The sequence below is a fragment of the Dasypus novemcinctus genome, chromosome 23 (assembly GCF_030445035.2).
Source record: "Dasypus novemcinctus isolate mDasNov1 chromosome 23, mDasNov1.1.hap2, whole genome shotgun sequence".
Classification (NCBI taxonomy): domain Eukaryota; kingdom Metazoa; phylum Chordata; class Mammalia; order Cingulata; family Dasypodidae; genus Dasypus; species Dasypus novemcinctus.
Window position 1 is genome coordinate 18,511,505 of NC_080695.1, and position 10,269 is coordinate 18,521,773.

General features: G+C 55.0%; 1 protein-coding gene across 1 annotated transcript; it reads left to right on the forward strand.

Moving 5' to 3' along the window:
- The first annotated feature begins 7,492 nt into the window (after positions 1-7,492).
- TMEM270 (transmembrane protein 270) lies at positions 7,493-9,739 on the forward strand. Its single transcript, XM_058286714.2, has 3 exons — positions 7,493-7,579; positions 8,856-9,290; positions 9,422-9,739. The coding sequence occupies exons 1-3, from the start codon at positions 7,508-7,510 to the stop codon at positions 9,716-9,718; spliced, it is 804 nt and encodes a 267-aa protein (XP_058142697.1). The 5' UTR covers positions 7,493-7,507; the 3' UTR covers positions 9,719-9,739.
- The last annotated feature ends 530 nt before the right edge of the window (positions 9,740-10,269 follow it).

Here is a 10,269-nt window from a genome sequence, read left to right on the forward strand (position 1 = left end):
GCACTTTGCATGTAATAAAGGTAATTATGGCTTTAATTCTTGTCTCAGTTTCACGTGTGTCTAATGGGTAGCTTGGTAGAATGAAGTTCTTCCTGAGGGTGGCAATCAAAGTTTGGAAACCAGCAAGGAACTGCTGAGCTAGGGTGTGGGCTCTCTGAGCACCCTGCTTGCCCCACAGTCTCACCCATGTTTGGTGTATTGTCAGACTTCCCTGTTTTTGTGAATGAGCGTGGGATAATATCTCTTTGTGGTTTTAATTTGCATCTCCCTAATCACTATTAAGGCTGAACATCTCTTCATCAGTTTACCGGCTGTTTGGAGTTCCCCTCCTGTGAATTGTCTTTGGCCCCCTCTTTTTTTTTTCTATTAGTCATTTGATTTCTCCTTATTGACCCGTCGGAGTTCTTTATATATTCTGGATACTGACCCGTGCACAGTTTCATGTGTTGCAAACATCTTCCAGGGTGTCACTTGCCTTTGCTCGTGCCTGTACACATGATTCAGCCACAAGGAAGTTTATCAGTGACTTGGGCCAGGGCAGTGGCAGCTGGGAGATGGCCAGTGGCTGGGGGCGGGGTGGGATGAGAGGTTTACTGCAGGCGTTTAGATGCTTTTTCAAGAGCATGGTTTAAGCGGTGAGGAGGAACATTTTCTTTGGGCCAAGGGAGGTGTGGGGAAGAAAAGAGCAAGTAGACAGATGGGGAGTGGTTGAGGATGGGTGGGGGGTGGGAGAATAGTCCACAGAAAGATCTAGGTAAGTGGGTAGAAAACAGGTGATTTAAAAACATGGGCTTCAAACTGATCGATAAGTTAATTGGTGAAAATTATATTTCCTGTTGCTCTTTATAATTTTTTTTTTTACATTTTGATTTTTGTATCCCACAGGTGTGATTTTGTAAACTGTTCCTTGCATTTATGCATTTTTTATCCATTGATCAGAGCTTTCCTTTCTGGGGAGAATAATGTTTTTGAACAATAGGATGGTTTGGCAACTTTAAATGCTTCTTACAAGCATTTTTACAGTGTTTCATTCATTTTTTAATTTATTATTTATTTCTCTCCCCTTCCCCTCCCCCTCCCACCCCCGTTTATCTCTTCTCTCTCTGTGTCCATTCGCTGTGTTTTCTTCTGTGACTGCTTCTATACTTATCAGAGGCACCAGGAATCTGTGTCTCTTTTTGTTGCATCATCTTGTTGTGTCAGGTCTGCGTGTGTGCGGTGCCATTCCCGGGCAGGCTGCACTTTCCTTCGCGCTGGGCGGCTCTCCTTACGGGGCGCACTCCTTGCCCGTGGGGCTCCCCCATGCGGGGGACACCCCTGAGTGGCACGGCACTCCTTCACGCATCAGCACTGCGCATGGGCCAGCTCCATACGGGTCAAGGAGGCCCAGGGTTTGAACCGCGGACCTCCCATGTGGTAGGTGGATGCCCTATCCTTTGGGCCATGTCCGCTTCCCTCATTCATTTTTGTTAAAAAAACATTGTGAATTAATTTTAAGGTAGCAATGACCTTTCTTTGTATTTGGCAGTGTTTTCTGGAATTTCAAAATCTACTCAAGTAAATTGCTCAGAAGCAGACCGGTTAAAAACAAATCTTTCTACACATTGGATGGTGAATTAATAAAATTTGTGCAACCTGGGTGATAAATATATATAAATATACACACACACACACAATTTGCACACCAAGTGATTTCATCCAATTTCAAATTTATTTTTAATCTTGCATTCCTTTTCATTTGCCAAAGCCCGGACTTCTTACCCACCAACCCCTGAGCGTTGGTGCCTTGTCAGCTACCAGCCCATGCCCTTCACAGACCCGATTTCATTGGCTCCCGTCCACAACCTCAGCGGTGGGTTCCACCCGCCCGTTTTACTTGGGACAGCGCATCCCAAGTCACAGGCCGGCATATGGCAGGGGTCAGTGGAGACTCAGGTCTTAGGCAGCACCCACCCCTCCTGCTTTCACTGCGCTTTATTATTTTTTATAAAGCCATCTTTAGAAATATACAAATTCCAATAAGTATGAAGGCATTATTGATTAGTTTTTGCATAAATCTGAAAAAACATGAGTGAAGATGGAAAGTGAAGGAAAACGTTCCAACACGGAAACATGAAATCAAGAGCGGAGGCTATCGCGCCCGATCTTTTCTCGGTGGTTTCGCCTCCAGCAACCCAGGCAAGACTGGACTTGCACAGGGCCAGCTGCTCGGATGACGCAAGGTTGTTGTCACACAGAAACCGGCCTCGCAGGCCCATGAGAAGCAAAACAAGGCGCTGGAAACTTCCCACCCGTCTGTTTGGAGCGCGCGGGCGCGCCGGCCCCGCCACCCCCCGTGTCTGCCGCCCCCTCGCGGCCGCGACGCCGTCCTGCAGGCGCCGTGGGGCGCGCGCCTGAATGCCTCCGCAGCTCCCTGCTTTTCCTCTCGCCCACGGTCCAGAGCTGGGGAGTGGGTTTCTCCCGGCAACGCCCCCTGGCGTTGTGCAAGCAGCGGGCATCAAAGACCTGCAACGGGCATCGTTACCCTGCAACGAAACTGGTGATCTTGGTTCTGCAGGGCTGGGTGGGGGAAGTATTGCCCAAGGGCACACGGCATAATAGTGGGCAGGTGGCCTTGCACGGAGGTGTCAAGTAGGAAAGACAAGGGCGTGGGTTTGGGATGGGAAGCTCCCGGCGGAGGGATCTAAGTTGGAGGCTGCTTCTGCAGCAGCTGCTGCTGCCCTGGCTCCAACCCGGTGGGGACCCCTGAGGCCAGTGCTTGCTCCTTCCTTTACTAGTTCAACAAATATTTGTGGAGCTCCTGCTAGGTGCCCGGCGCTGTTCCAGGCATCGGATGCAGTAGAGCTCGAGAGGCATGGTCCTGGCCTTGCGAGGTGCTTGACCTGAAGGTCAGGAGAGAAAGGCCCGAGGTGGTGTCACCCTGACCTCCGTCCCTGATGTCCAGGCTCTGACGGCCCCTCCGTGCTCCTCGCGTCCTGTGTTCCTGGGCGACGCAGAGCACTTGAGGGCCCTGCCTGGAATCGGGCTTGGGGACCAAGCTTGGGGGGAGGCAGCTGGCTGGAGCTGAGCCTGTCATCCCAGTGGGGGCTGGAGGGCCCCCTCAGGGGCAGTGGGACAGAGCAAGGTCCCTAACTCCAGCCCTTACCCGGATCGCACGGTCCAGGGAGTCTGGTCGAGATGATGTTGGGGACCATGAGCTCAGCCTTAGTGACAGTGGAATTCTGGACACGGGCAATGCCAGATGGTGGAGACGGTGGATGGGTGGGGGCGAGCCAAACAGAGGAGGAGAGGGTGGAGGGAAAACAAATGGAAAAGCCCAGTTCCAGCCATTGCTATCTGATTCCCAGCACGTGCAGTCCCTGACTCCAGGTTGAGTCAATGAACCTGACCTCCACTCTTTACTTCCACTAAACCTCATGCCTCCACCTGGCCCTCCCACCTCAGGGGCACGTCACTGTCTACCCTCCACCCACGCCTTCTGGGGGTGATCCCTGACCCCTGACTTGCTTTACCGCTCAAGCGATCCTCTGTTGGGAGACAATTCTCTGTGGCTCGCCCATGTTTCTGCGGGTCTTGTGAGTGAGGCACTACTTGTCCTTTGCTCTGAATTATCTTTTCCAGGATGTTTGAATATCGAACGGCCCTCAGGTATAGAGATAGTACCTCCTTCTGGAGCAAAGGGCGGGTATGCTCTGGTATAATAAAGATAACCTTTCTCACAGGAGCAAAGGGAAGCGTGGTTCCCATCCATTAGAAAAGATCTGGGCTCCTTCAGCTCAGGACTCCCCTCCTGTCACCCCCCACTGCAGGTGCAGTGTCACCTGGTCCTCTTCACGCCCCCTTAGGAGATTTGGGCCTCAAGGAACCAGGGCAGAATGGGTGACTGCTGTAGCTGTGAGGAAGAAATCATCCTTTATCTCTGATCCCGGAGTCTGGTATCTTCTACCAGCCTCCATGAAACACGGCAAGCTAACTTGTTAGGTTGCAAGCAAGGGAGAATCTCAGCCCATATACAGTTCCTGACATCCTCAGGTTGTCAGTTTCACTTTCTAAGTATTTCTGGCATTTTCCCATTTCTCTCCATTCCCTGTGCCATCGCCCTGCTCCAAGCTCCCATCAGCCTGTGCCTGCAGGATTTATTGCTCCGTGTTCCTTTCTGGTCTCCCTCCCCCAGGCCCCTTCTCGACCTTATTGGAGCCCCTTATTGGAGCCTCTTCATGCGGCCGGAGGGACCATTCTATAGCTCAGAGCAGTCCCAATTACCTTGGCACTTAGGGTTTTCAATGACTCATTGTTCACTAGAATATTCTATGACCCAGGTGGCCCTTCCTGACCTTACCACTTACCTCCTGCTGCTTCTCTTATTCCACTTTATGCTCTAGTAATACTGAATTGTTCCAATCATTGTTTCCTCCACCTGGACCACCTTTCACACTTTCTTCTCTGGAAAACTCCTATCTATCCTTCAAAACTCAGCTCAAGGAGGCCTTTCTGAAGCCCCAGTGACTGCATGGCACTCAGTGTCATACTGTCGGAGACATGTGTGGGTGGGTGTAGCAGTTTGATATGGTTCATGAATTCCAAAAATAGATATTGGATTATATTTGTAAGCTCGTCTGTACCTGGGCGTGATTAAATTATGATTAGGGCTTGATTGTGTCCCCACCCCTTGGTGAGCTGGGACTCACAGATAAAAGACGTGGCAAAGGACAGAGTTGGAGTTTTGATGTTGGAGTTTTGATGCTGGAGCCCTGGGACTTAAGCACACAGAGGGGCTTGGTTGTGAGGAAAGAGAAGCAAGCCCTGGGAAGAGAGGAACACAGGAAGCCTGAACCCTGGCGGACCTCAGCAGCCGTCTTGCTCCAACATGCGGCAAAAGACTTTGGTGAGGGAAGTAACTTATGCATTATGGCCTGGTAACTGTAAGCTTCTGCCCCAAATAAATACCCTTTATAAAAGCCAACCGATTTCTGTTTCTGGTATTTTGCGCCAGCACCCCTTTGGCTGACTTATGCACTGGGGGAGGGGCAAGGGCAGAGGACAGAGTGCAGGGACTGTGCCACGTTCCCTCTCCAGACCCCAGCTCTTGCCCCAGGAGGAAACGAGTGGGTTAACGGGACTGTCCCAGGCAAAGGTCATCGTTGACCTTTCCAGGGACTCGTTTGGGCAGGCTGCCATGTCTGGTTGACCAGGTTGTATCCTGCACAAGGGTGCCTGGCTGAGGGGGCCAGTGGGGACTGAAATCGAGCTGTGTTTCCAGGGCAGGGCAGCGCTTACCCTCCCAGACTGCCCAGAGGTGCCCCTCCCCACCGAGTCCTGAACTCACGGGCGCCCTGTCCACCAGAGGGCCTGCTTCCTCCTCCATTAGAAAACAAAACAAAAACCAACCAACCGAAAAACCGCTGGTCTGCTTGGGAACCTCATCCCGTAGCCTTGGGGCGCCATCTGCAGGTCCCCGGCCAGCATCCCATCTCACTGGCTCTAAGCTTTTGGTCCCTCTTCTCTTCTGGGGTCCCTCTCACTTTCTCACTGCTCTGAAACAAGTCCACAGACCCTTTCTCTTTGAGAGATGCAGATGGGACAGCAATATAAGAAATGCACCATGATCAAGGTTCTGGAATCTTCCAGAATTCCAAGGCCTTGAACTGAATCCACGGCTGCAGCCACCTTTGGAATGCCCCAGGCATTTGGAATGCCCCAGGTCATCTGTTTGCCTCTCTTGACCCGGAGAGTGGGATAACTCAGCAGATTGCCCCTTCTCCCCTGTCCCATGCCCAGGACACCCTGACACCCTTCACTTCAGCCCATTTCTCTTCCCTTCCCTTTTCTAAGCTACGCTCAGAACCCACTGAGATGTCATTGACCAAGAGCTCAGAGAATAGATGTCACAGTTTCATGCCTCTGCTTGGAAACTGGGAACTCCTTTAGCAAAATGCAAGGATCAGTGAGGCGAGGAAGCAGGTGTGACCGAAGCAATTGAGCTTCCGCCTACCACTTGGGAGGTCAGCGTGTTGGTGTGATGGGCAGGCACGGCAAACTGATGCAATAAACACACAAGAAGAAAAACATAACGAGAGACAACAAAGCAGGGAGTGGAGGTTCCCTATGCCTCCTAAAGACGGCGAGCAAGGGAAGCGGACATGGTCCAGTGGTTAGGGCGTCTGCCTACCACATGGGAGGTCCACGGTTCAAACCCCGGGCCTCCTTGACCCGTGTGGAGCTGGCCCATGCACAGCGCTGATGCGCGCAAAGAGTGCTGTGCCACTCAGGGGTGTCCCCCGTGTAGGGGAGCCCCACGCGCAAGGAGTGCGCCCCGTAAGGACGTAAGGAGAGCTGCCCAGCGCGAAAGAAAGTGCAGCCTGCCCAGGAATGGCGCCGCACACGTGGAGAGCTGACACAGCAAGATGATGCAACAAAGAAAACATAGATTCCTGGTGCCGCTGATAAGGATAGAAGTGGTCACAGAAGAACACACAGTGAATGGACACAAAGAGCAAACAACTGGGGGGGGGCAGAAGGGGAGAGAAAGAAATAAAAAATAAATATTAAAAAAAAAAAAAGACAAGCAAGACAGAGACCTGGTGCGACGGGCAGGTGTGGCGAGCTGATGCAACAAGAGACACAACAAGAAAAACACAATGAGAGACACCACAAAGCAGGGAACTGAGGTGGCTCAAGCAATTAGGCACCTTCCTCCCATATTGGAGGTCCTGGGTTCGGTTCCCGCTGCCACCTAAAGAAACAAGGAAGACAGACTCGGCAAGTGCAAACAACGGGGGGGGGGGGGGGGGCGGGTAGGGAGAAATAAACAAATACCTCTTTAAAAGAAAAAAGAATCCATGAGGCAGGGAGGCTGTAGGTTTGAGCAGCTGAGGCTTCCCTCTGCCTCCAAATATTTTGCCACCTGTGACCCTGGGGAGGGGTGTGTGTCAGCGTTTCTATTCCCCACGTGTTGGATCATCTGGGGACGGGAAGGGTCTGGAAGGCACAATTACCCACCCACCCCTAGCCCCAGTTCTCACCCTTGGAGACGGTTTCAGCGCCCTGTGACAAGCGTGAGATTTGCGTGAGGTTCTCTCCAGCAAGAGCCCGGCTCAGGCCGGCTGGGCAGGCCAGAGATGGGGGCAGGTGAGGTGCGAGGGCACGGTCCTCAGCCAGCGGCAGACAGGAGAGGGAAGGCGCTGAGCCCAGGTTTCGGGGCGGACCCAGAGGTCCAAGGAGCCAGGGCCTGCTCGCCCCCTCTCTCTGCACAAGCTGCCTCCCCCCTCCGCCTCCTGTCCCTCCTCTCCCGTGATGCTCCCCGGCTTCACCCCCCAGGTAAGCCGCTCGCACTCGAGGCCTCATTCCATGCTCTCCGACCGACCCGCCGTCTAGGGGCCGGGCTGGCGCTGAGGTCCGGGAGCGAGCTGCCTGCGGCAACCGGGTCTCCATGGTAACCGGGCCCACCCTGGGGTGTCTGTGAGGTCACCCTGCCTCTCCCAGCTGAGGAGGGGAGGGAGGGCCAGGCATGGAGGCCACCCCTCCGGTCAGGTCCAGCCTCTCGGGGATCCTGCTGCAGGTGGCGAGGCTGTCAGTGCTGGTGAGCGGGGGACCAGGGGTGCTGGGGGGGCGGTGAGAGGGGCCAGGCCCCGTCAGTGGAGCTGGATGACCCCGGCCCCCTGGAGTCGACTGCCTGCTCCCACTAGCCTCGTCCCCAAACCACTGTGCCCACATGTTCTCTGTAGAGGGTCACTCCTGGGGGTGAAGCACTGTCCATCCCAATCATCTTTTTGCGACATGCAGACGCTTGGGTCGGGGTCACACAGCCCCGTCACAAGCCCTCGGCGGGTTGAGTTATCAGAAAAGGGTCTCCTGAACCTGCCTCGGTGAGACGCTGGAAAGGGAGGTAATACGATGCAGTAGAAAGACACAGGCGCAACTGGATTTGAATCATGGCTGTGTTTAGCTGCGTGACTCTGGGCAAATTGCTTCCCCTCTCTGAGCCTTGGTTTCCTCTCCTATATAAAACGAGTCTTGCAGGTGCATGTGGAACCCGGTAGCTCTCTCTCCTCCCTGGGCTCTGCTTCTTGATCTGGGAGGCCCTAATTCCTCTGGGGTCCCAGCATAGCTCCACCCCCTTGTCCTGGGCTGGTCCGGTCGTGGGGTGGGGAGAGGGCTGGCTGCAGGGGTGGAGCTGCTGTCCCTGAGGATGCAGAATGCAGGTGGGGCCCTGCTTGGTGGGTGGGCGTCCCCCAAAGGCTCTAGTGAGGGGCCTCTCAGCTCCAGGCCTCCAGGGAGGTTTTCAGGTCAAAAGGGAGCTTTTCAATTCCTCCCCAGCCCCCGCCCAGCCCCGCTCTCGTGTAATTTCTCGGGGGACCCAGCTTAGCGATCTGGAAACCCTCTTGGTTTCTTCGGCCCGCTCAGGTCTGCTGTGAATTCTGTCCCCCCACTGGCCCCCCATGTCTCCTGGGGACATGTCTCTCTACTTTAACAGTACAGCCTTTTGCCCCCAGTTACCAAGAGACAACTGGTGTGATGGCAAGCCCAGGAGCTTGGGAGAAGACAATTGACCTGGGTTCAAGTTCTGCAAGATCGGAGGGGTGGGGGTGGGGCTCTGCCTTCTGTACTAATAACGGGCGTGACAGCGGTAATAAGGAAGCAACCTCCTTCCGTCTGGAACATTCTAAATAATCATTTAAAACCTACAGAAATAAAGCCAAATGTGATATGGAACACTCTCTAAAGCTTCCTTCTAAGGATGGAGTCCTTGGAAATAGAAAGATCGTCCTCGTGGGTGTGGGAAACTGAGGCCGGGAGAGGGCTGCTGCCCCGACTGGGGGACAGCGGGTGACAGTTGTCGTTCCCTCCTCCTGCAGCTGATCCAGAACCGGGCCCACCTCTACAATCTGCTGCTGCTCAAGATCATCCTCTTCAACCAGTGGGTGTCGGAGCTGGCCCAGGAGGCCCAGGGGTCCTGCGGCGGGCAGGCCCACCCACTCCCGCGGGTGGCAGCCCGCCCCATGGGCCGGGTGCTCAGGGCCTGGCTGGCCTTGGTCGAGGTCCCCGTGTGGCTGCTGCTGCGGGTGCCCAGGCTGGCGTGGGCGGGTGTGCTGGGCTGCGCCCGGGCCCTGGGCCTGGCCCCGCAGCGGATGGACACCTGGGAGCGGCTGGGCCTCTCGGCGGCCACCTGGACGGACCTGCTTCTGTCGTGTCTGCACAGCCTGCTGCTGGCAGCCTTGCTGCTGCTGCTGCTGGCCTGGAGGCTGTGCCGGACAGCCCACCGCGTCAGCCTGGGCCAGCTGCCCGGCAAGGTGGGTGGGCCGGGCCAGGGGCCGGGCTGCCGAGGGCAGGTCTGGGGCACCGGGCATGGCCAGGGCTGAGCTGGGGGGGGGGGGGGCTAAGAACTCCTGGGGCCACGTGCCAGTCCACTTGCCTGCTCCAGGCCCTGCTGGAGAGCCACGTGGTGCTGGAGCTCCTGGAGCTGCCGAAACGTCTGTACTGGCGGGTGGAGAGGCTGGTAGCGCTCCCCTCCTGGTACCTGGCCTACCTTGTCACCTGGACCACCTGCCTTGCCTCTCACCTGCTGCAGGCTGCCTTTGAGCACACAGCTCGGCTGGCTCAGGCCCAGGAGGCCAAGCTGCAGGACGCCTCAGGGCCCTTTTCTGAGGGCCCTCTCTTTGAGTCCCTGACCCCCAGGGCTGGGCCAGGCTCGCCACTGCATGAACCCCCTGGAGAATAAATGCATGCTTGTCTGGACCGACCTAGGGTTTCCCTCTCTGTCCCTACTGGGCCGGAAGCATGTTTTGTGTGTGTGTGTGTGTGTGTGTGCTCACACATGCACATGCCCTAGGGCTGCCTCTGGTAAGGAAACTATTAATACATTCCTTTAGCTCCTGCTATGTGCCAGACACCATCTCAGACACTTTCCACCCATAACTTTGTTTAAATAGCCCAGCCATCCCGCCAGTGGTTCTGATTAGCTTCATTTTCCAGATGAGAAAATTGAGCCTATGGCTTTCCCAAGGCCACAGTAAGGTCATGAGCAGGGCCAGCACTGGAGCCTAGATTTTCTGTTTCCCAGAACTCTAACTTTGTCTAGTCTAGGCCCCTGGTTATCAGCTCAAGGTTTTGGGGGTGCCTGGCTGTTAGAGGCTCTGGCCTCTGGGGGGTGCCAGGGCCTCACATTTTAGACTTAGAAAATTCCTGAGAAGAGTTACTGCTGAGCTGGACCCATTCATCTATACACACTTAGCTACTCACCTCACTCGACCACCATCCACCCATCCATTT

Excerpts from the sequence above, each read along its gene's own strand:
- TMEM270 (XM_058286714.2), top strand. The coding sequence starts at position 7,508 with ATGGAGGCCACCCCTCCGGTCAGGTCCAGCCTCTCGGGGATCCTGCTG. Across the intron at positions 7,580-8,855 it reads TGGCGAGGCTGTCAGTGCTG|CTGATCCAGAACCGGGCCCA; the intron begins GTGAGCGGGGGA and ends CTCCTCCTGCAG. Across the intron at positions 9,291-9,421 it reads TGGGCCAGCTGCCCGGCAAG|GCCCTGCTGGAGAGCCACGT; the intron begins GTGGGTGGGCCG and ends TGCCTGCTCCAG.